Source organism: Hippocampus bargibanti, linkage group LG03 (assembly GCF_051943395.1).
Source record: "Hippocampus bargibanti isolate YZ-2025 linkage group LG03, ASM5194339v1, whole genome shotgun sequence".
NCBI classification, from domain to species: Eukaryota; Metazoa; Chordata; class Actinopteri; order Syngnathiformes; family Syngnathidae; genus Hippocampus; species Hippocampus bargibanti.
In genome coordinates, this window is record NC_142736.1 from 2547501 (window position 1) to 2575000 (window position 27500).

Genomic DNA, 27500 nt, shown 5'->3' on the forward strand with positions numbered 1-27500 from the left:
GGTATCACTGTATTTTATATCTCCTGATGCATGCAAAAGAGGAAACATTCCAACGGCGTTTTCTTTCCAGCCAATCTATGAAAGGCAGCCCGCCGGCCACGCAATTACAGTGCACCCAACCTGATGAGCGTCGCATCCGAGGAAAAAGTCGCCATGGGAATTAATGAAATGCCGTGACCAATGGAAGACGGGGAGATATTGCCTGTACAAGCGACCGTCAAGGTGCCCTTGTCATGGGTGAAGAGTTGCCACAGTTTCAATTCATAATCATTAGGGTTTTTTTTTTTACACCTTTTCTTACATTTGCGGAAATGAGAGCGATTCTTCAGTGGTACCCACTGAAAGGTGACACGATTCAACACATTTAATTGCCTCTGTGTCAAACTTTATTTTATTACTACAACTCAGAGTCTGCAGGGGGGGAAATGTCTTCTGAGACTTTATCAACATCTCAGGGATAACACTAGTGGGCCTCAATCTGCATATGCATCTAAAGGCTAGCAACCACTCATTTGACGACAATGAGGTTAAAATCTTAGCGAAAGAAAATAGATGGTTAGCAAGGGGAGTAAAAGAAACTATTTTCATAAAACAGCAAAATCCTTCACTAAATCGCCATGTTGGGGTGAGGTTCAATTTGGATCGTTCCTACAAACAACTTCTATGGCAACATAGGCTTCGTTATGCTGATGAGGTGATACCAGATCGCTATCAATCTAGTTAGCTAGCTTTAAAAGTATTTTTTTATACATATAAAGCTATCCATAACATTGCCCCCCCCCCATACCTATTTTACCTTCTTTCAAATTTCGTAACATCGATTCTCTTCCCACTTTCAAATCTCATCTCAAAACCCACCTATTTAAAATTGCAGTTTCTGTGTTGCTTTATCTCTTGTTTCTATTTATAATTGTATTTTATTTATGATTGTATCTGTTTTTTTCTATTCTTGTCTGTGACTGTAAAGTGCCCTTGCGAGCTTTGAAAGGTGATTGAAAATAAAATGTATCATTATTATAATTAATATAATTTATTATAATTATTATAATTATTAATATTATTATAATTAATACTATTAATTATAATTATAATAATAATAATAATTATTATTATTATTATTATATCCAGCTAGCTAGCTAGCTATCCATCTAGCTAGCTAGGATCATTCCCCAAGATGATAAAAGCTAGCTAGATGGATATAATAATGGATGGATGATAGATGGAGAGATGGATGGATAGGTGAATAGCTAGCTAGCTAGCTATCCAGTTGTTGTATTAAGTTCATCCTGTCTACTTGATATCTAATTTTAAATTTAGTATATGCCGAAACATGTCATGTAATTGAACACCTAAATTACACTGTAAGAAAAGAATCGGTTTTAAATTAGCTAGCTATCTATTCACCTATCCATCCATATATCATCCATCCATCTCTCCATCTATCATCCAGCTATCTAGCTACCTACCTACCATCTCTTTAGGGATAATAGTCACTTAAAAATGAGCTATCCATCTAATTAGCTAGCTATCCTTCTAGCTAGCTATCTATTCACCTATCCATCTATCTAGTTACCTACCTACCTACCTACCTAATCCATCCATCCATCCATCTATCCATCCATCCATTTTACATACCGCATTTATTTATTTTTGTGGTTCTATGCATTGGGTGCCTACATTTAACGAACAATAGGTACCTTGGACTGCAAACTTCGAACTAAACTGCTCCACTTAGCTTTCATAGTCTGTGTTGGAGCGCGACATCGTACCTGACTTGGCTGCCACTCGAGTCCGGATCCCTGGCGCCAACCGTGCCGATGACGGTGTTGACGGGTGCATTTTCATTGACCTCGAGTGTATAGACGGCCTTGGAGAAGACGGGCGGCTCGTCGGCGTCTTCCACGACGATCTTGACGGTGGCCGTGTCCTTGTAGGGCCCCCCGGTACCCCCACCGGGATCCGACTGCACGTTAGCGGCTTCCACTTTGAGTGTGTACATCCTCCTGCTTTCAAAATCTAATGCCTGAAAGTAAACAAAAACAGGAAGTGTCACACAATAATCATGGCGACGTCTTTTTTGCAACTTAGGTCTGTGTAAACTCTCAGTTGTACAGGAGTGGTCCATCGATGAAAAGGTTTCTTCAGCCGTCATCTGTACTTCTTTGAAGCTGTCGGACGTTTCGCTTCTTATCCACGATGCTTCGTCAGCGAACTAGTCTTTTACCGGTACTTTCGGCCCTACATATATCCCTACTGTCCAGACGTGGCGGTGCCAGACTCTGCTATGATTGGTCCCTGCTCTCAGGTCGCAAAAGAAAATAGATGCTTTAAAGAGGACTAAAAGAAGCTATTTTCATAATAGTTCCTACAACCGACTTCTTAGGCAACATAGGCTTAGTTATGCTGATGAGGTGATACCAGACCAAATGGGGCCATCTGGCCAGTCGTAGACCTCATACTCAGGCAGGACAATAGAAGTAATGAGTCAGGACAATCGAAGCAATCAGTGTAGCCGCAGGGAGTAGTCCTCTGCTCCCCCCAACCTGAGAGCAAGGAGCAAAATAATTTCGTTCGCTGACGAATGATCTTGGATAAGAAGCGAAACGTCCGACATCTTCAAAGAAGTACATACAGATGACGTCTGAAGAAACCTTTTCATCGAAGTAACAACTTAGGATGCACACATACAAATGATGAAACTACAAATGTTTTCATGTGGGGGGGGGGGGGTTGTACCTTGGTCAAAAAGTGGTGCCCAAACATCTTTTTAGGGCTAATAGTCACTTAAAAATGAGCTACTGATTATCGTTCTGTCAGCAGGAACACAATTGATTCCCATTTGCGTCCGTCAGCCTTTGTCATGTTACTTTTTAGAAAAATATCTCTTTGTCAGACTGAGCAATTACTCTCCGAATGTCTTTGTTTACGCTCTCGCTGACATCACATTATTAGCGTGAGTGTACTCCGCCCGGGCTAACAAAAAAATCAATAACGACAAGCACTCCTCGGAGGTTATCAAGAAAACTCTCCAAAGGGAGATGAAAACATTTGGTCCGGGGCATGTTGTCACGTCGGCGAGATTTTGTAACCCCTGTGACGTGGCCGATGTTGATTCCTTTGCAGATGGACCATTATTCATCTTTAATCATCTGGTGAAATGTCACCTTATTTGAATGAATTTTGTGAATGGCAATGAATGAGTTAAAAGTCAGATCTGTCCTGCTGTCATTCCGGGCAATACTAAAATTTGCCGTATTTTAGATGCTATAAAACGTTTTTCTGATGGCAGTTAGGAAATAAAAAACGGTGTTGGTTTTTCTGTGGGTATTTTAGACAACTCAACTTACCCACCAGTGGCATTGGAGCCTCCATTTTCCAAATTCCACATCGCCCGCCCACGTGCAAGTTTTTTTCCGTTCTCACCGTTAAATGGGAGCTGAGCCACCGGGCGATCACAAACATACAATTGTTTGCATGCCACTCAGGACACAAACGCAACTCATCTGGACAACGAGTACAGTTGATGCTTCACGACTTCTAAAAAATGTCAAGTTTTGCGTTGTACCGCGGCGTAGGCTGGAGTTTGAAAGCTTGGAGTGCAGGTTTCCCATTTGGTTTGATGAAAGACATCGATAAACAAGTCTGAAACGCCCACTCAGACAGGAAGTACGTGTTGCTGCCTCAAAAAATAAAAGACAAATATACTTGTGACATTTGCTTTGTGGCGTTTTTTTCTGACTGATGTTATTTGTCGTCCCGGCGGATTGCCTGAGTTCTTGCGCACTGCACACCTCCTACACGTTTGTGCTCAACATTGTTCACAACAAAGTAGCAGCACATATCCTTGGGAGATTGTGGATTTACCTCATAACAAATGATATGAAGTTGATAGAGAAAATACAGAAAAGAAGTTAGCATATTTAAAAGTTTCATACCGCCGAATACAGGGCCCACAATGGAAGCACAGAAAATCTAGGGTATATCCGAGGTGAACAGACACCGCCTGTTAAAGTGTCATCTCGATGTAGGAGATCTGGCTTTGAACTAATTTAGGACTTCGTAAATTCTGTCGCAGGACATTATTTAGGACTCGGTAAAGTCCTTCGCAGGACGTAATTTAGGACTTGGTAAACTCCTTCGCAGGACATAATTTAGGACTTTGTAAATTCCTTCGCAAGACATAATTTAGGACTTTGTAAATTCCTTCACAGGACATAATTTAAGACTTGGTAAACTCCTTCACAGGACATAATTTAGGACTTGGTAAACTCCTTCGCAGGACGTAATTTAGGACTTGGTAAACTCCTTCACAGGACATAATTTAGGACTTGGTAAACTCCTTCGCAGGACGTAATTTAGGACTTGGTAAACTCCTTCACAGGACATAATTTAGGACTTGGTAAACTCCTTCGCAGGACGTAATTTAGGACTTGGTAAACCCCTACACAGGACATAATTTAGGACTTGGTAAACTCCTTCGCAGGACATAATTTAGGACTTGGTAAACTCCTTCGCAGGACATAATTTAGGACTCGGTAAACTCCTACACAGGACATAATTTAGGACTTGGTAAACTCCTTCACAGGACATAATTTAGGACTTTGTAAACTCCTTCACAAGACATAATTTAGGACTTTGTAAATTCCTTCACAGGACATAATTTAAGACTTGGTAAACTCCTTCACAGGACATAATTTAGGACTTGGTAAACTCCTTCACAGGACATAATTTAGGACTTGGTAAACTCCTTCATAGGACATAATTTAGGACTTTGTAAACTCCTTCGCAAGACATAATTTAGGACTTTGTAAATTCCTTCACAGGACATAATTTAGGACTTGGTAAACTCCTTCGCAGGACGTAATTTAGGACTTGGTAAACCCCTACACAGGACGTAATTTAGGACTTGGTAAACTCCTTCACAGGACATAATTTAGGACTTGGTAAACTCCTTCACAGGACATAATTTAGGACTTTGTAAACTCCTTCGCAGGACATAATTTAGGACTTTGTAAACTCCTTCGCAGGACATAATTTAGGACTTGGTAAACTCCTTCACAGGACATAATTTAAGACTTGGTAAACTCCTTCGCAGGACATAATTTAGGACTTGGTAAACTCCTTCGCAGGACGTAATTTAGGACTTGGTAAACTCCTTCACATTTGTAAAATCACTTCAAATGAATTCTAATGAGCGCATTTGACAAAGATTCCACCGCACATAGCTATATTTTACGTTTTAAAACTCGTGCCGAATATTCATGAAGTCTTGTTTTCAAATTGATGACGATGCCCAAAGTGATGTCACATTCGGAACGCCCCTGACCGAGAAAGCGACACGCAATGCATTTTGGGTACTTTTTTTGTCTGAAAACTCCAAGTTGAATGGGAAACTAGAAGGAAAACTACATAAATGATGCAATGGTGAATCATGTGGCAGCCAATTGCGGTAACACGCATAAAGAAGGTGTAAGTTTACATAAATTCCCAGCAGACAAATCAGCCCATTTTATATACTGGACGAAGCGCAGCTTGTGTGCCATCTTGTGCATTTTCTGGGCGCTACATCGGAGTCTAGATCTTCACCGGTTTCATCGCTTGCAGACTTGAGATTGAATTGATAAGGAAGGACTTCTTTAATCGATTGCAAACATTTATGCTTTCCTCTTCAGAACTATGTGAATCATATTGAGAAGTGGATGACTAACAAGAACGCATCTTCTCCGAATCTGAACTTTCTGAAGCCATTGTTTTGATTCTGGAGCAAGGCAGTGTGTGACCCATAGTGACGTCACGAACGAGGGGGCGGGACTTTCTGAAACTCCCCAGTTTCGAGATCATTTGTGGCAGTTTTGGGACACTTTAAGTCATTTTTATTGGTGTTTTGCATTTGACTAAAAATATCATACTGCGTGTTTTGGGTATTTTAGATGCAATAAAAAAGTTTTTTTCTGATATCAGTTAGGAAACAAAAAAATGGTGTCGTTGTCCTTTAAGGCTTATTTCGTCGAAAATGATTTTTTATGGGGACCTGGGAACGGAATATTCTCATTTTTAATGGTTTCTTATGGGAAATAAATGTTTGGCAGACGAACGTTTTGCCTTACACACACTTTCTGGGAAACAATTAAGTTCGTAAGCTGAGGTATCACTGTGCTCTCAATAAATAGCTTGGCAGAGGGCTGCAGAAGTTGGACGTCGGTCATGAAAAGCTGCGTCCCCTGCCGGCAGTAAAAGACAATCTTCGTGTGTCCAAGCCTTTGTTCACAGCGTACAGTGAATATCTCTGACAGAAGTTTGTGGAATAAAGCCGCAAACAGAAACCAACAGACTTTTTTCACGGCGAATCTCTGATATCATCGTCAAAGTTTTGTGTTTAGGGCTCGGTATTTACCTTTTTGAGTCGCAGAATCCCTTCTTGCGTCTGCGGGTCTGCAACGATTTCAAACATGCCTTGCTCGTCACCCTCAATGATGTTGTACGTCGACTTGGCATTGTCGCCAATGTCACGGTCGTTGGCTTTGACCTTGCCTCCCATCTGGCCAATGGGCAGGTTTTCAGGGATGGTAAACTCGTACAAATCTTTCAAAATGCAAAAACACAATGGAAGATGTTAAATGGCAATCGGGGAAAATAATAATGAAACATTTCATTTATAAGCGCCTTTCATAACTCTCAAGGTCACTTTACAGTCACAGGATACGTTCTTCTATGGGTGAGCAGTGGCAGCCACACGCGCCAGCGTTCACTCAACCCGGAAGTAACTCAAATAGACAGAAAGCTAGCTAATAGATCGCACATAGATAGCTAGCAAGAGCTAGAGCTAATAGATAGCTAATAATAATAATAATACATGTCATTGATAAGCGCCCTTCAAAACGCTCAAGGACACCCCACAGTCACATAATAACTCTGCGCGGGTGAGCAGCGGCAGCCACCCGCGACAGCGCTCACTCCACCCGGAAGCAACGCAGCAGCAGCTAGCTAGCTATAGATAGTTAGCTAGAGCTAATAGTTAGCTAGCTAGAGCTAGAGCTAATAATAATAATAATAATAATAATAATAATAATAATAATAATACATTTCATTTCCAAGCGCCCTCCAAAACTGAACACAGCCACAGGACAAATCTTTCTGTGGGTGAGCAGCGGCAGCCACACGCGCCAGAAAAGGATTTCACTTGATGGCAGGCTCACTTTTCGAGAACTTGGGCGGGTTGTCGTTGATGTCGGTGAGCGTGATGGTGACGGTGGTGGTCCCTGATAAGCCTCCCATGTGACCGCCCATGTCCTTGGCCTGGATGACCACCAGGTACTCCTCTCGCATTTCTCGATCCATCCCATGGAGAGCAATTTTGATGGTGGCTGAAAAAAAAAACATCAGCGAGATATATCAACACCGAACAAAAACCATACATGCTGCTAATGTTTTGCTCGTTATCTTCTTCTAGAATGCGTGTCCAGGTGAAGTAATTTCATAATTCTCCTGCTGAATTGTAAAGTTCGGGACATTAAGTGTCGTACCTTTGCAAATTTCCCCATTGCGGGACTATTAAATGCTTTCTGATTCTGGGCTGAATTAGCATGCTAAGTTAGCATTCTAAATTATGGTGCTAATTTAGGGTGCTAATTTAGTTTACTAAATGATGTCAAGTCTGTGTCGAACCTACTTATGGCCTAAATTTGCATGCTAAGTTAGCAGTCTTAGTTAGCATGGTAATTTAGCGTTCTAAGTCAAAGTTATAATTTTTAATAATAATAATAATACATTTCATTGATAAGCGCCCTTTAAAACTCTCAAGGACACTTTAAAGTCACGTAATTTTATGTGACTTTAAAGAGCTAACTTAACTTTCTAAATGGATGTCAAGTCTGTGTCGTACCTACTTATGGGATAAATTAGCATGCTAGGTCATTGTTCTAAATTAGCCTGCTAATTTAGCGTGCTAATTTAGCTTTCTAAATGGACGTTAATTCTGTATCATACCTACTAATGGTCTGAATTCGCATGCGAATTTAGGTGTTGTAGGTTAGAGTTCTAGGTTAGCGTGCTAATCTAGCTTTCTAAATGGACATTAAAACTGTGTCGTACCTAGTTATGGGCTAAATTAGCGTGCTGGTTTAGCATTCTAAATTAGCGTGCTAATTTAACATGCTAACTTGGAAATTAAGTCTGTGTCGTACCAATTTACTAATTTCGCTTTGTAAATTAGCATGCTAATATAGCTTTCTAAATTACCTTGCTAAATTACCATGCTATTAATACTGGACTTATAATGTGTTATGTCCACTTTCAGTCATCTGATAACTTAGGTAGACCGTTCCTTCTGCGGCTGCTGAATGTAACCAATAAAGTAATCTATAAATCAACATAGTTGCTATTAAAAAAAAAAAATAAAGGAATCAGTCAGGTATGTTACTTTTTCAACCGGTAAATAGATTACTTTGTCACAGCATTCACATGCAACATTAGCATTTGTGTCCGTTCATATCCGGACTCAACGTAACATTCTGCCAAATCCAAATACAAAATAGCGACTGAGGCGGCAATGAAAATAAAACAGTCATGACCATTTATAATCACGACTGTTTATTGCTACATATGCGAGAATGCGCTAACCTTCATAGCCACCTTACTTGACAATTTGTTGACGTGCCTTATTTTCAGCAACATGACTTGTCGCAAAGCGTGGAGGTGAAGAATTCCCTGGAGGTACATGTATTATGATTAAATATATTTTTTTTTGCTTAGCTTGGCGTCGAGGAAAATACATACATGGCTTCTTTTCCGCACTCTACCACTATTTGTTTTGGGATTGAGTGCAAATGATGCTGTCTGTCGTGGTTAATCTGAGATACTGTAGGCGAAATGGACTTTATTGACTGCGTCGCAAGCGTGGAATATAAAAAAGGGGATCAACGACCGCATATCCGGATAATCCACTCAGAGAAACAGAAACCCGCAGGATCATCATATGAATATAAAATGGATGCCTTTTTAGCATGACAACCCCCTTTAAAGGACAACCGACGTCTCCGGACAAGTTGTGTCCATAATTTGTAAAATGGCTTCAAATGACTTCTACTGAGCGTATTTTAATAAGATTCCACCGCATATAGCTATATTTTACGTTTTAAGACTCGCGCTGAACATTCAGGAAGTCTTGATTTTGAGTTGGTGACGAGTCCTCACGTGACGTCAGAAAAGGACCGCCTCCTGACCGTAAAAAAGACGCATTGTAGCGTCTTTCCATCACGTCAATGTATTTTGCTGTACTGTTTTTGTTGAAACCCTTGTGTTACATCCAAAAGCCGCCAGCAGAGGGATTCCAAGCTCCATGCAAGGAATGTATCAGCCTGTGGAAACGGGCTTATTCATTCCTCACAGGAGCTGGTCGCCATTTTTTGCCTCTTTTGTGGGATGTTACATTGCAGTCCAGATGCCTCAAAATGACATGGAAGTACTTCTTTAATCGATGGCAAACATGTATGCTTTCCTCTTCAGAACTATTTGAATCATATTCATAACTGGATGTGTAACAAGAAAGCATATTATCCGAATCTGAAGCCATTGTTTTGATTCTCCAGCAATGCAAGACGTCTTGGCGTGACGTCACAAACTGGGGGCGGGACTTCCTGAAAATGCTCAATTTGCAGCTCAATTTTTTGCAGATTTTGGACACTTTAAGTCATTTTTATTGGTGTTTTGCATTTGACTAAAAATATCATACTGCGTGTTTTGGGTATTTTAGATGCTATAAAATGTTTTTCTGATGTCAGTTAAAAAACAAAAAAGTGATGTCGGTTGCCCTTTAAAGGACAACCGATGCCTCCGGACAAGTTGTGTCCATAATTTGTAAAACTTCTACTGAGCGTATTTTACAAAGATTCCACGGCATATAGCTAGCTATATTTGACGTTTTAAGACTCGCGCGGAATATTCACGAAGTCTTGTTTTTGAGTTGGTGACGAGTCCGTACGTGACGTCACTAAAGGAACGCCCCTGACCGAGAAAGCGACACACAATGCATTTTAGGTACTTTGTTTGGTCTGGAAACTTGTTGATCCCTGTTACTGGTGAAATTCGAAGCAATATGACAAAAATATCCAAGATTTGCCACGTCACATCCATTCAAATCAAAATGAGTCTCACGAATACCCAGTCAAGGTCAGATTGAAACTTTTATGAATTTTACCCAAACATGTCCTGAAATCGGTGAATCTGACCTGAGTGAAGTCATACACCTCACGTCCACCACCTCTTGTCAATGGCAGCAGCGCTCAAGCAAAAAAATAAAAAATAAAACAAATAAATCTATAAAATAAAATAAAATGTACACCGCCGACATTTCAGCTCAGTCATCAATCACCTGCCACCTCAACCCTCACAAGCCCGCAGCGCCGATGACATAATAAGACAAAATCTAATTACATTCCGAGCTGTGAGTTAATCCAGAAGCTCTCAGAAGACGCAACAACAACAATAAACATGGCACTTTATGAACAGGCGAGCAACTTCCTTGACAACCAAACCCCGCCAGCTAGCTAGCGACAAACCGTTGCTTCGCTTCATTGTCGGATATTATTGTCCGATTAAACGGCGCTTGTCACTTTGAGATGAAGGCCGTGTGGAGAATGCATCCACGTGTGCACGTTGTGTAAACAACATGATTTTTCAGGATCTGTACGTTCTAACACACGAACGCAACTTAAAACATCTGTCCTGGCACAAAATTGCATACCTGTGTTCTTTTGTCATATTTTTTGGGAGTATCGTTCACATCTGCACATAAAAGTTACAATGAAATAAGTAACACACAAAGTAAACATTTGACGACACACACACACACACACACACACAATCCTGTTTGAACGTTTATGTGAGGTCTGGTTAGCCTACCTTCAAATCAGATGCTTGATATACGTTTCCTCAGACACACACACACAAACATAAATTCCTGTTTGAACGTTTTTGTGAGGTCTGGTTAGCCTACCTTCAAATCAGATGCTTGTAACACACGTTTCATCAGACACACACACACACACACACAAAACACACACACATATTCCTGTTTCAACGTTTTTGTGAGGTCTGGTTAGCCTACCTTCAAATCAAATGCGTGTTAAATGTGTTTCCTCAGACACACACACACAGACGTACATACACACATACACGCACACACACACACACACACACACACACATACACACACACACGCAAACAGACACACACACACACACAAACACACACGCATTCCTGTATGAACATTTTTGTGAGGACCTGCTGGCCTACCTGCAATTCAGATGCTTGTAACCCACGTTTCATCACACACATGCAAACGCACACACACACACACACACACACACACACACACACACACACACACACACACACACACACACACACACACACACACACACACACACACACACACACACACACACAATTTCCTGTTTGAACGTTATTGTGAGGACCTGTTGGCCTACCTTCAAATTGTAACCCACGTTTCATCAGACACACAAACGTGCGCACGGACTCACAAACACACACACACACACACAGACACACACACACGCACACAACTTCCTGTTTGAAAGTTTTTGTACGGTCTGGTTAGCCTACCTTCAAATCATATGCTTGTTACACACTTTTCATCAGACACACACGCACACACACACACACACTGAACTTTCCTCAGGCGGAACAAGGAGTTAGCGGTACTTTGGAATATTTGAGCAGATATAAAGAGAATATAATGGCTTCTAATGTAATATTTATGGAATATTTGAGTCTTTCCACCTATACACTTTTTGTCCTTCAGACCTCTCCTGCTGCAATCATGTACAGTCAATGGTGCACCGTGTAGTTTATATCACTGCATCGTTTGAAATGATTATCTGTGTGTGTGTATGTGTGTGAGTGAGTGATAAAACGTGTGTTACAGGCATCTGATTTGAAGGTAGGCCAAGCCAGGCAACAAGCAACAAAAACAAATCCAAAAATAAGACAAACGCGCTTCCGTCATTGGCGCGCTCCTCATCTCTGAAGTTGATCACGATTAATTATTCAAATTAATTCCTAATCACTCAAAAAATGGGGAGACAGACAAACACTCATTACCATAGATGAATACCCAACCGCCCCCACTCCGCGCAACCCACCTAGCCGAGTGATAAAGTGGGCCGCGATGTTTATTTATTGATTTATTCATCCGCGGCTTTTCATTTCTAAGTGTCAAACACTCCTTAATCATCGCTTACCGTTTGTTTGTTTTTTTTTTCATTAACATTCGTTAAAACATCTGCCGTCTGTGAACGAGCCATCTGCGAGCGCACGCGCTGCTAGCGCGGCATGCTAATGCTGCGCGCTATTACGGACAATGGTTTTCTTGACTGCGGATGTGGCGGTGACAAGCACAAGGCCGGCTTCGCTTTGGACCGAATGTTCCGGCTAATTATGCACATAAATATTCTCGTTCCTCGCTTTCTGCCTTTTCTTATTTTTCCCGCCGACTTGTTTACGACGCCATGATTCCCGTCTCATGTGTTATTAATGTAATTCATGTAATCCTGTCCTTTATACTTTGTAGGCACTTTGCAAATTTCCTCATTGTCGGACTATTTCTGATACGTATTCAAAAGTCGTCCAGAAAATGAAGTAAAAAAATAAAAATAAAAATAGAAATTATATTTTTGAGGTATAAGAGGACAGTCAGGTGTCTTCAAGGCGTCCAGAAAATACGTGTGTAAACAAAAAGTCCTACAGGAGTGGTGCATCGATGAAAAGGTTTCTTCAGCCGTCATCTGTACTTCTTTGAAGGTGTCAGATTTTTCGCTTCTTACCCAAGCTGCTTCTTCAGCGAACTAAAGTCTTGCTGGTAGTTTCGGCCCTATATATATATCCCTACTGTCCAGACATGGCGGTGCCGGACTCTGCTATGATAGGTCCCTTCTCTCAGGTTGGGGTAGCAGAGGACGATTCCCTGCGGATCCACTGAATACTTCTATTGTCCTGACTGACGACTGGCCTGATTGCCCTATTAGCTCTGGTATCACCTCATCAGCATAACTAAGCCTATGCTGCCTAAGCAGTCTGTTGTACGAACGATTCAAATTGAACCTCACCCCACCATTACGGTTAGGTGCAGGATTTTGCTGTTTTATGAAAATAGCTTCTTTTACTCCCCTTTCAAACCATCTATATTCTTTCGCTAAGATTTTAATTTTGTTGTCAAATGAGTGGTTGCTAGCTTTTAGGTGCATGTGTACTGCCGATTGAGGCCCACTAGTATTATCCCTGTGATGTTGATAACGTCTTTTTTTGAGAATTTGTTTAGTCTCCTCAATATATTGTTCTTTACAATTTCATTCTTACAATGTATTGAATAAACTACATTACTTTGTTTTTCATTTGGCAGCCTATCTTTTGGATGCACTAATTTTTGCCTTAAAGTGTTTATCGGTTTGGAATAAGAAGGAATTTTGTGTTGCCAAAGGACTCTGTAGTTTTTCAGAAACTCCTGCAATGTAAGGTACTGCTACTCCTCTCCTTTTAGTATCTTCAGAATTGTTGGTTTCATTCCCTATTCTTTCCTTTTGACATTTAAGAATAAAGAATAGGGAATGAAAAAAATAATTCTGAAGATACAAAAAGGAGAGGAGTAGCAGAGTCCGGCACCACCACGTCTGGATAGTAGGGATGTATATAAGCCCGAAACTACCAGCAAGAATTTAGTTCGCTGAAACATCTTGGCTAAGACGTGAAACGTCCAACCCCTTCAAAGAAGTATAGATGACGGCTGAAGAAACCTTTTCATCGTCCAGAAAAAGAAATAAAAACAAGAGAAATGACATTTTTGAGGTAAAGATGACATATGACGGGACAGTCACAAGCTGGAATCATGCGGCGGGGGAGGGGCTTGAGGGGATGGGGGTTGGGGGGGGGGGGTCATTATGACGAGCGTTATCATCAATATGCATTCATAACCATGCGACCGTGTTGCATTAAAGACGGGCAGTCGGCAGATCGGCTCTTGCGTACGAATCTCGCAATTATGTAGATTTAATCAAGGCTTTGATGCTGCTCATTGTCCGAGCACGCAATATATCACAGATGATCGCTTGACCTGGCTAAATCCCTTCGCAAACAACGTCGGAGAAAAGCACCGATGTGTCCCGCTGATATCGGGGCCGCCCGCCTTTTGTCCTGGTCTATTCACTGGCGGCGGCCATTATATGGCTCGCAATCACATGTGCACCAAGCTGATAATACTTTCCATTTGTGCTGTCATTAACTTTTGAAACACGGGCGAACGAAAGAGCCCCGACCGACAAAGATGGTCGACGCCGCTTCATTAAAAATCATCTCAGGCCACTGACAGGGCCGCCGCATGTTTCTTCCCTTATTCAACCTAAATATCCTTTTCAGGTTTTTAGTCAAAGCTTTGCTGTCAGAATCAGGCTGCTGGAAAGCCAATTATCAATCGTGGCACCACGAATCTGTTATTTTCCGTCAAGTCGGCGAGTCATGGATCAACACAAACCAATTGTGCTTTAGCTGAAATTGACATACAGTGATAACTTGGCTTACGAACTTAATTGGTTCCCAGACTGAGTGTTTAATGCGAAAAGTGTGTATCCCCAAAAATAATTTCCCATCGGAAACCATTGAAATGAGAATAATCCGTTCCCAGGTCCCCATAAAACATAATTTTCTACTTTCCTATTTTCTAAGCCTTGAAACGACACAAAATACACCTTGTTTCATGTATAATAAATGTGCTATGGCATCATAATTAAAGAAATAACCTGTACTATATAATAAAGTCAGTTTATTTACCTTTGTGATGGTTGTTGATGGCTTGATGGAATGAAGTGGCCGGTTTCCTCAGCATTAAACACTTGATGAGGAACGTAACCATCTCATTTCACCCTTGTAGGTGCTTTCCCTGCGATAATTTTACCTATTTCCTCATCAATTGTGTTCTGTTTAGCTTGGTTGATAGCTTTTTGTATTAAGTCTACAGACGGCTTGTGCGGGTTATTTGTGGAGCCTGATTGATGGGATATTTTAACCTTGCAGTCTACACTCTGCTTTTGAACGATCAAAGTTGAAAAAAGTCCAAATTTCACTGATTTGTCTCCATTTTATCACTCCCTCTCTGTCATCTGCCTGTCTCTTTCATGTTTCACCCCTTCCCCCCTCACTGCTGCGTTCGAATAAAGGACAAAAACAATCAGCTGCCATTTTCTGGTTAGGACGACACATCACTCATTGTGGCGCTCCGTGTATATCCCGAAAAATAGTTTTTATGCCAAGGTAACATTTTCAGGCATCACTGTATTCCGAAAAAAAAAAAAAAACATTGAATTTAATCACGATAATAAGCGCATTAGCTAATAGATAGCCAGCTAGCTTGAGTGCTTACTTGGGATGCATGATCACTATCGAATAGATAACTGTATTTGAATGATATTGGGGGAAAAATATTATACAGTAAAGTCTCGTTATATCGATATTCAAGGGAGTCCGAAAAAATATCGATATAACCGGGACTATCGATATATCCGACCCCGTTTGCATGTAATTTTCTCCGTGCGTGCATAGAAATAGTATCGATATAACCGGGACTATCGATATATCCGATATCGATATAACGAGACTTTACTGTATTCATAGGTCTGAGCGATACAAAACTGGACTAACAAGAGTAGCCGTAAATACACAAACGTGGGTCTTGTTACATCAGTGACAAAACAATCAGTTCATCCATCTGGTTTCGTTACTATCAGACGATGAATTTCATGTCACCCCCCCCAATATCTGCTACTAAATCGCACATCTTGAGTAACCGCACAAGCCCAAGACCCCGAGCGAGGTGAGCAGTGGATGTAAAGGATCAAAGCGTATACTCACAGCGATAATAAAAGGACCTTGTCCTCTCGCCCGAATTTTAAAATACAATTTATACCTCCCCACTTGACCTCAGCTAACATTGTGAGCCAGTTTATCTGAGTGTTGGCGGCTAATGAAAAGGAACAATGTCTAAATACGAAAAGAGTTCCTGCCCCATTGAAATAATCCAATAAGATGTTATCTGCACCTCCCGTTAAAGCCTATCTCGCTCCCGTTGTGGCCAGTTATGGGCGTGGCGCCGTTCATTCACCCACCGCTTTGTCCGACATCGTGTCGGCTCGGGAACCGTGAAAAGGATTGGAAGGGCCATATTAACAGCCGCGATTAAATTTAATGAGCCATCTTGTGAGAGATCAGATCGGGGACCAAACAATAGCAAAGTGTACCAAAATGGGACTTTTATTGGTGAGATGCTAGTTAGCATTTAGCACAAGCCAGCGCTTTTGACGTCTAGGGATGTAATATACAGTAAAGTCTCGTTATATCGATATCGGATATATCGATAGTCCCGGGTATATCGATACTATTTCTATGCACCCACGGAGAAAATTACATGCAAACAGGGTCGGATATATCGATAGTCCCGGTTATATCGATATTTTTTCGGACTCCCTTGAATATCGATATAACGAGTAATGTATTAGAAATACATATTCATACTTTAGCAGGGTTGTTTCCCCAAGTATCTCTATTTTTAGTATTTGTTTTCTGACCACTTTGTACTTTCACTCCCTACATTAGAAAACATATCTAAAAATAAACAAAAAAAAGGAAAAATAAAATAATTATCATACATTTGTGGCCTTATTTAAAATACTCAACTCCCTCCCAGCCCTGCCCCCCCTGCCCCTTCCCACTGCCACACTCACCGAACTCTGAGTACACGCTACACGCTGTACTATCTTCCTGAACTCTATTTTTTTCATTTATTTAAGACCTCACTTCAACCTTTTTTGTTTGTTTTTGCATTACTATATACCTCACTTTACATACATCACTACCTCACTTTACATACGACACTACCTCACTTTACATACGTCACTACCTCACTTTACATTCAGAAATTACCTGTTTTGTCTGTTGTCAATTGTCTGTCTTTTTTGCCACATTTTAAGTGCCTTGCACGTGGGTCCAAGAGGACATCAATTTCATCTGTGTTGTATGTCATGCATATTAGCATATTTGACAATAAAGCTGACTTTGTCTTTGATAATCAGTAAATGTTAGCTATGAGTTAATTATGTCTTGTACCGGCTTAAAAAATAAATACTGTAGTTTTTTTTGGTCAAAATTTGTCTTGTCATCAACTAATATGCTACTTTTTGTCAAACAGCTCGCGACAAAGCTAGGTGAACACGTTTAGATGCTAGAAAAGCAAGCTAGCTATGAAAGAACACACAAAATTACTTAATAATTCGTAAAATCACTTGAAATGACTTCTACTGGGCGCATTTTACAAAGATTCCACCGCATATTTAGCTATATTTTACATTTTAAGACCCGCACTGAATATTCAGGAAGTCTTGTTTTCGAGTTGATGAGTGACGTCACACCCCTGATCGAGAAAGCGACACACAATGCATTTTGGGTACTTTTTTTGGTCTCAAAACACCGTGTTGATCGCGAAATTAGAAGGAAAGCTACATAATGCGATGGTGAATCATTGTGTGTCGCAGCCAATTGCGTTAACACGCATAAAGAAGGTGTAAGTTTACACAAATCCCCATTTCCAACGGAGCTTGTTCGCTATCTTGTGTATTTTCTGGGCGCTACATTGGAGTACAGACGGCTCGAATTGATACGGAAGGACTTCTTTAATCGATTGCAAACATTTATTATGTTTTCCTCTTCAGAACTATTTGAATCATATTCATAACTGGATGAGTAACAAGAAAGAATCTTCTCCGAATCTGAACTCTCTGAAACCATTGTTTTGATTCTGGAGCAAGGCAGTTTGTGAAGGAATATCCTGGCGTCACGTCACGAACAAGGGGGCGGGACTTTCTGAATGTCACCATTTCTGAGTTCATTTTGTGGCAGTTTTGAGACACTAAGTCATTTTTATTGGTGTGTTGCATTTGACTAAAAATATCAGTCTGCATGTTTTGGGTATTTTAGATGCTACAAAATGTTTTTCTGATGTCAGTTAGGAAACAAAAAAAATGGTGTCGGTTGTCCTTTAAATTTAGCAAATTTGTGACTTTAAATCTAGCAAATTTGCGAGTTTGAAACTCGCAAATTTGCGACTATTTTTATCAGAATAATACCCCATCTCTAAAAAACATATAGATATATATTTCAACCTGGCCCTAATGCTCTTCCGTATGAATCACTGCAGTGGGATGCAGTACTTTAATGTTCTTTTTCAGTGTGTGGGTGCCGAGTAATTTTGAAAATGGTCAATTCACCTGAGTTGGGATCCACCGAAAAGTAAGGTTGGCCCTCCAGAATGCTGTAGACCAGCTTGGCGCTGTTGCCGTATACCGGGTCGTCGGCATCGGTGGCAGTCACTCGGGTTACCGGGGTACCTGCGAAAATAAGGCGAAAAAAAGTATTGGAGATTTTATTATGTGTTAAATTGTATTTGTTTTAGTTGTTTCTTTATTTATTTTAAAATGTACATATTGTAAGGTTTTATGAAAACTTGATGAAAGAAGTTCAATTTGACTTTGACTTGAACCACAATTGGTTTAACGTTGAAAAGCTACCCTTTTAAAAATAATCAGCCATTTTTTGGTTGTTTTTTTTTGGTGAGCCGCAGAGCCTTTGCAAATCACTGCAAGCTACGACGCATAATAATAGATGGAACAAAAACACATACAGGGCTATGCTTTTCAAAACTCTCAAGGTCACTTTACAGTCACAGGATAGTGAAGTTTTTCTGTGGGTGAGCAGCGGCAGCCACACGCGCCAGCGTTCACTCAACCCCGAAGTAATTCAAATAGATAGAAAGCTAGCTAGCTAGCTAATGGAAAGCTAATAAATAGCTAATAGATAGTCAGCTAGACAGCTTACAGCCAGCCAGCTAGACAGCGAAAAGCGAGACAGAGAGCTAATGGAAAGCTAACAAATAGGTAATACATAGCCAGATAGCCAACAGCTACCCAGCTAACTAGCCAGCCAGCTAGACAGCAAACAGCTAGCTAACTAATGGATAGCTAATAAATAATAGCTAATAGATAGCCAACAGCTAGCCAGCCAACAGCCAGCAAACTAGACGGCTAATAGCTAGCCAGCTAGATAGCTAATAGCTAGCCAGTCAAATAGCCAAAAATATTTACTTACTATACTTTGTGACGACTAGTATGGGGAATAATAATAATAATAATAATAATAATAAATAATAACCAACAATGACAATTAATAATATAATAACATAATAATTATAACAATAGTTATAATAAAATAACAATAAGAATAATAAATAAGAATAAGAATAATAAATAAACAACTACAATAATAATAATAATAATAATAATAATAATAATAATAAGAATAAGAATAAGAATAAGAATAATAAATAAACAACAACAATAATAATAATAATAATAATAATAATAATAATAATAATAATAATAATAATAATAATACCACCAGTTTTTACCAAACTCACTTTGTTCCTGCACTATATCAACCAATATGTATGCATTGCATTGTATTTTGGACAGCCGCCCTCATTTCAATCTTATACAACTCCAGATGCATATAACTTAGGAATTAACATTTTTTTCTCTATTGGATATTTACATGCGTATTTTTTCCCCAATTATTGGCAGAAATTCGGATGGAATATTTAACATTGGACATTTCCTGGGCTTTATATCTCATTCACGTCATTACTCAGCAGGTGCGTGTTCAACTCAGAAAATAAAAGAAAAGACAAATAAATAAATAAATAAATAAACAAGAAAAAAAATAACAAGGAGCCATCTTTTTTTCCGTGGCTACCGAGAGCCATTGCCGTCATCTTGATCCTATAATTTCACAACGAGAAGGTGGTCATCTGGGAACACGGGTGAGCCACTAAATCACAGTCTCAAAAGATTTATACTTGCCGCCGTCTGTTACGCCTCCCGCCGAGATTAAATTGCAGACAAACGAGCTGTTGTTTGAGTCATAAGCACAAAAACACACACTTATACACACAAACGCGCATTTTGTGAACATTCTAACAATCAAACTAACCTCTGTTGGCTTTTAATAACGCCTGTGGTCATAAAAGCGGATACACCGAGAAAGCAAAGATGAAGACTGTGTCATTTTGTTTTATCGAACTTTGAGTCTCTTATCGTTTGTCAAATCGCCTATGATATGATCCAAAGTCAAGGTTACAACCGATTGATCGTGATCTTGATTCTTAAGGCAATACCCCAAGGTTAGAGTAGATAGATAGATAGATAGATAGATAGATAGATAGATAGATAGATAGATAGATAGGTAGGTAGGTAGGTAGGTAGGTAGGTAGGTAGGTAGGTAGATAGATAGATAGATAGATAGATAGATAGATAGATAGATAGATAGATAGATAGATAGATAGATAGATAGATAGATAGATAGATAGATAGATAGGTAGGTAGGTAGGTAGGTAGATAGATAGATAGATAGATAGATAGATAGATAGATAGATAGATAGATAGATAGATAGATAGATAGATAGATAGATAGATAGGTAGACAGATAGATAGATAGATAGATAGATAGATAGATAGATAGATAGATAGATAGATAGATAGATAGATAGATAGATAGATAGATAGATAGAGCTAGAGCTAGAGTTAGAGCTAGATAGATCGATCGATCGATCGATAGATAGATAGATAGATAGATAGATAGATAGATAGATAGATAGATAGATAGATAGATAGATAGATAGATAGATAGATAGATAGAGCTAGAGCGATAGATAGATAGATAGATAGATAGATAGATAGATAGATAGATAGATAGATAGATAGATAGATAGATAGATAGATAGATAGATAGATAGATAGAGCTAGAGCTAGATAGATAGATAGATAGATAGATAGATAGATAGATAGATAGATAGATAGATAGATAGATGGAGCTAGAGATAGATAGATAGATAGATAGATAGATAGATAGATAGATAGATAGATAGATAGATAGATAGATAGATAGATAGATAGATAGATAGATAGATAGATAGAGCTAGAGCGATAGATAGATAGATAGATAGATAGATAGATAGATAGATAGATAGATAGATAGATAGATAGATAGATAGAGCTAGAGCTAGATAGATAGATAGATAGATAGATAGATAGATAGATAGATAGATAGATAGATAGATAGATAGATAGATAGATAGATAGATAGATAGATAGATAGATAGATAGATAGATAGAGCTAGAGCTAGAGCTAGAGCTAGAGCTAGATAGATAGATAGATAGATAGATAGATAGATAGATAGATAGATAGATAGATAGATAGATAGATAGATAGATAGATAGATAGATAGATAGATAGATAGATAGATAGATAGATAGCAAAATAGCAAGAGATCAATATAGCAAGAGATCAAGATAGCGAGATAAATAGATAGATAGATAGATAGATAGATAGATAGATAGATAGATAGATAGATAGATAGATAGATAGATAGATAGATAGATAGATAGATAGATAGATAGATAGAAAGCAAATAGAGAGCGAGCTAGCTCGATAGCAAATAGACATGAAACCTGGTCTAGTAGGAACCACGTGATTAAATAAAAGCAAAGGAAACTTCCGGACCTTTGGCGCCGTGGGTCATCCTTGAAAGAACTAATCAGACGTTACAGATGAAGCTCTCGCTAATGCGTTTTGGCCCAAATGAGCTGCCAGGCGCTTCTGCCGCCTTTGCGTGTCACTTTGGGAGGGGAGGGGGGGGGGGGTGAATCCACCGATTCGTGCCCTTCGCCGCTTTCGGGAAGATTCGTATTGATTTTCTATCGGGTCAGAGTAAATAGGAAGCACGAGGCCTATTATTTTCTCAGCCAGACTGGCCGACACGTCTTTATTCAACAAAAATGGCGTAGCACGACATGGCGCGGAGATATCGCTGTGGTATCTAATAGCACTACAACGGATGTGTTGACACTCGTGAGCATATACAGGTAACGTAATGAGTGAGTGTGTGTGTGTGTGTGTGTGTGTGTGTGTGTGTGTGTGTGTGTATAACTAGTCTTGTGAGGACCACTAACCTTTTATACCAGGGGTGTCAAAGTCATTTTTTGCCGCGGGCCACATTGTAGTTATGGTTTCCTCTCGAGGGCCGTTATGAATTTGGGGAACCCATTAGAATGTTTAAATCCCTTCAAATATTACATATAGAGCACACAGCAAATTAATGAATAACTCGTTTTCAAATCTGAAGTCAAGAATAATGACTTTTATTGTGGTTGACATCCAAAAATATGACATTTTGGCTCAGATTTTAGCAATCATCATGAAATTTAACAAGTTTGATTTGCTTTCGCGGGCCGAAAAAAAAGGATGTGGCGGGCCGGATTTGGCCCGCGGGCCTTCACTTTGACATCCGTGTTTGATACCATACGTTGTGAGGACATTGTTGACAAATGAGGACCTTTTGGCCGGTTTTCCTTCTAAAGGCTTTTAGAGGGTCTATTTATGCATCTGTTAGTTTCAGAAAGGTCCTCACAAATTCACCCAAAATGATTTTTTGGTGTGTATTTTCGTTTCACTTGGATACACACACTTTTTTACTCACTGTGTGTGTGTGTGTGTGTGTGTGTGTGTGTGTGTGTGTGTGTGTGTGTGTGTGTGTGTGTGTGTGTGTGTGTGTGTGTGTGCGTGTGTGTGTGTGCGTGGTTAATGACTTTCAATTCAATTTACGGGAATTGAAAATATGATGTAAAGCGCCATTCCCGAATTAATTCAAGTTCAGATTTTTCATGCTTGGGTGCCGATAAAGTGCTGGTCTCTGGCAATGTTTTTCCCTTCCACTAGTGGGCAGTATTTCCCTTTTTTCCATCTTAGCGCCATGTTCCAGCTCTAGCTGTTGTTAAAGCACAATATAAACCAATATGTACAGTACAGTATTCCATTGTATTTTGTACACCCGCCCCCATTTCAAGCTCAGATAACTCCGGAACCATCATAAATGGGAATTACCATATTTTCCGCACTATAAGGCACACCTAAAAAATTTTTTTTTCTTTTTTCAAAAGCTGACCATGCGGCTCATAATCCGATGCGGTTTATGTATGGAAAACATTTATAATAAATATATAATTCATTATAATTAATATGCCATTCATTGAAGGAGCCCCTTGTAATGCGGTGCATTCGTTGAAAGGTGCAGTCCAGAAAATACCATAACTCTTTTTTTTCTGATGAAAGAAGAGAGTCTAAAGTTTTTTACACTGCATTTGAATATTTATGTAGGCCAAAAACTCAATATATAATGGGTCCTGCAATTTGAGTGACAATGACAAAAACCCTGGCACTAGAGTGGACACATTTTTCCACACCTGGCAATGAATGAGTTATCATGCATAGTCATCGCTCCAAAAGTCTTCATGACAACGCCGATGCTATAAACAGTAAGTTTAAAAAGACCGGGATTGTGATTTTATGTCATAAAAACTTACACAAGGGTATAATTTGACACCGGTGACACGGGACAGAGGATTGTTGCCCGGCGGAGAAAAAAAAAAAAAAAACATCTTCTAAGATGAGATATGCTTGTCAGCATCCTAGAAATTGCTCCCTAGAGCCAATGATGGATAAGGGACGCCACGCTTGTGAAGAGTTAAGGGGCCGTCACACTTAACACTGACACGGTTATTGTTTTAGCGCAATTACGAGTCTTTTATAGAAGACAGAGAGCGAGGAAGAGGACAAAGACGAAAGAGCGGGATGTTGAGTTGACGGTCTTTCTACTATTTTCATGTCCTTGTCTGGTTCTGACATCCTCCATTTTGGAGGAGTCGACCAAAGCTGGAACAAAAATGATGAAGTGGATTCTTTTGTTGCCGTGACACATGTCATCGCTTTAAAAGGAGGGAGTTGGCTATCTATCTAGCTAGCTGTTGGCTATCTATCTAGCTAGCTGTTGGCTGTCGATGAGTTGTTTAGCTGGATAGCTATGATCTATCTATCTGGCTAGCTATTAGCTGGCTATCTGGCAAGCTGTTGGCTATCTGGCTAGCTGTTCGCTGTCTAGCTAGCTCGCGATATGAGTCAGGAAACACATTAGCTATCAAGCGATCTATTAGTGAGCTGGCTAGCTATTAGCTATCGAGCTAGCTTTCTATCTATTTGAGTTATTCCGGGTTGAGTGAACGCTGGCACGTGTGCTGCCACTGCTCACCCACAGAAAAAACTTCATTCTGCGACTGTAAAGCGAACTTGAGAGTTTTGAAAGGCGCTTGTAAATGAAATGTATTATTATTAACACAACTAGCTAGCTCTCTAGCTAGCCAGATATTAGCCATCTATTAGCTAGCTAGCATATCTATCTATCTATCTATCTATCTATCTATCTATCTATCTATCTATCTATCTATCTATCTATCTATCTATCTATCTATCTATCTATCTATCTATCTATCTATCTATATCTATCTAGCTATCTATATCTACATATATATAGGGCCAGAGCTACCAGCAAATTTTTACTTAGCTGACGAAACTTTTCGGATGAGGATTGAAACGTCCGGCACCTTCAAAGAAGTACAGATGACGGCTGAAGAAACCTTTTCATCAACTGTAACTTAGCTTTTTTCTGATTATTGCCTATTCAATAACAATTTAAAATAAATAATTTGAGAAAAAATTAATTTTCCTTCATTGCAAAGTTCATTAAATGAGTGCGCTTTCAAATGAAAGAACGAAAAAATATTTTTTTCTTGATTTTCGTTCGTAGTTGACTAAATTTGTGGAATTAGGGTGATCCCCTCCAACGACCGAAGTCAAGTCTTTTTTGCAACCTCTCGCTGTCAATTATTAGTTTTTTACATGAATTATTCACATATTAAAGTGTAAGATTTATAGAATTAGCAAAAACGGAAAACCAGGGGGGTCGCCCCCCTCTTAGCCATGTTTAATTGCTCCCAAGGCGAGGAAATAACAAAGGCTAACGGCCGAGCCGTGTTGTCTAATGAACAAGTCCATCATGGGCAAAATGGCCAAATGTTTCTTAATTTGAGAGAGCTGCCACTGGGTCCGGCTTTTTAAGATGAGTTATTCCACTGAAGGAAGTCAGCAAAAAGTTCGATTCAGCATTGTGCAAAAACTGTCAAAAAATACTCACAAATAAAGCTAAATACAAAAAAGCGGTTCTCATTCGTTATTATTATTATTATTATAATAATAATTATTATTATTATTTTCTCCTCAAGAGCAAAATTATTTTACAATTAAAACAACATAATTTTATCAAATAATAATGTAAAGCTTCACCGGATTCAAATGCAAAACCTGGCTATCTATTAACTATTTGCTATCTATTAACTAGCTAGCTATTAGCTCTCTAGCTGACTGGCTGCAAACTGTCTAGCTGGCTAGCTGTCGGCTATCTTAACTATTTATTTTCTATCCATTATCTAGCTAGCTAGCCATCTATCTATTTGAGTTACTTCGGGGTTGAGTGAACGCCGGCTTGTGTGGCTGCCGCTGCTCACCCACAAAAACTTTATCATCATCATTATTATTATTATTATTATTATTATTATTACCCATACTAGTAGTCACAAAGTACAGGACTTATGAGGATGTGCTAAAAATAAATAGATATTTTGGTCTATTTGACTGGCTAGCTATTAGCTGTCTATCTGGCAAGCTATTAGCCGTCTAGCTGGCAAGCTATTAGCCATGTTGCTATGCTGACTGTTGGCTATCTGGCTATCTATTAGCTATTATTTATTAGCTATCCATTAGCTAGCTAGATAGCTGTTAGCTGTCTGGTTAGCTGGCTAGCTGTTAGCTATCTGGCTAGCTATTAGCTGCCTAGCTGGCTGACTGTAAGCTGTATAGCTGGCTATATATTAGCTATTTATTAGCTATTTTTCCCCCATTTTTTAAATCCTATTGTTGGTGTTTTGCATTGACTAAAAATATCAGTCTGCGTGTTTTGGGTATTTTAGATGCTATAAAACGTTTTTCTGATGTCAGTTAGGAAACAAAAAAAAATGGTGTCGGTTGTCCTTGAAGTATTTTTTTTTTTTTTTAATCTGAGAATTTGGTCACACTTCTGACATGACATTCAACAGAAAGTGTTTTCATAATCAAATAATTCTCTGGAATCAATAGACGGATGCGAAATAGCTTGTTTCTCTGAATCTGTTGACGGTTAATTAATAATAATAATAATAATAATAATAATAATCTTCCCAGTTGCGAGCCCATTTTGTGGCAGTTTTGGGACACTTTTAAGTCATTTTTGATAATAAAAAAAAACACTTTGGAATCTGTTACAAGAGTACACTTCTAATGCCTTTTAATAGAAATCATAATCCATGCGAAGATCCGCCATTGTTAACATGGATGGTTGGTCGGGAACAAGTGAGGCGCCTAGCAACAACCTCCTTGCATTTTTTTCCCGGTATAATTTCTCTTCATTCCTTGCAAAGGAAAGATCTTTTTTTTTTTTTGTTCGACAGGAACTTTTTTTTATCATCGTCATTTTTAGTTGGCGCGGCTACACTGCAAGAAGGAAGCTCATTTTCACAATGTAACGTTCATTAAACCCCGCCCCCCTCCCCACCGACTGCTGTCGAGTGACGCCGTTTGCTATGTGGAGCAGCTTTAAAGTGATTTCCTCCGACTCCAACGAAAACATCCCCGCCGCCCTCAAAGATTCTACAAGCCGCTACCGCTGCTGCTGGGAAAAGATTACATTTTTATTTATGATCCCGCCATTAATGATGGAAGCACCTTAACATGTTTACCTTTTGACGCGCTAGCTCAGGAGAAACTCCATCATGGAGGCGAGGAAAGAGGACCAATTTGCCGTGAACGAATGCGGATTGGTTGCTCAAGTCAAGAGCTGCTTGGCTTGAAGGGACATTGTATTTGTGGCAAATTGTTGATGCCATTTAGGAGTTTGGGTCCCGAGGAAGGAGGTCATTATTTGGGTGCTGCATAGAATTCAAAATTAGCATTTCCTCCTCATTTTCTGGTGAGGTTGGGCTTTTTAATTCTCTTTGGAATTGCAATCCGTGTGTGGATATTTTAGTTCTTTGACTGTTTTTCTGTTAAAGGACAACCGACACCATTTTTTTTGTTTCCTAACTGACATCAGAGAAACGTTTTAGAGCATTTAAAATACTCAAAACACACAGGCTGATATTTTTAGTCAAATGAAGAATGAAGAATTACTAAACAACTATAATAATAATAATAAAACAAAGAATTAATAAAGAACTATAATAATAATAATAATAATAATAATAATAATAATAATAATAATAATAATAATAATACTAATAATAATAATAAAACAAAGAATTAATAAACAACTATAATAATAATAATAATAATAATAACAATAATAATAAAACAAAGAATTAATAAAGAACTATAATAATAATAATAATAATAATAATAAAACAAAGAATTAA

At 39.2% G+C, this 27500-nt stretch overlaps 1 protein-coding gene across 1 annotated transcript in view; it reads right to left on the minus strand.

Moving 5' to 3' along the window:
• The window catches only part of cdh8 (cadherin 8), a 213228-nt gene that overhangs the window by 31751 nt on the left and 153977 nt on the right, over window positions 1-27500 (minus strand). Inside the window, 4 exon segments of the mRNA XM_088991493.1 lie at window positions 1770-2023; window positions 6395-6582; window positions 7197-7364; window positions 18324-18443. Of these exon segments, the coding sequence (XP_088847619.1) occupies window positions 1770-2023; window positions 6395-6582; window positions 7197-7364; window positions 18324-18443 (730 nt within the window).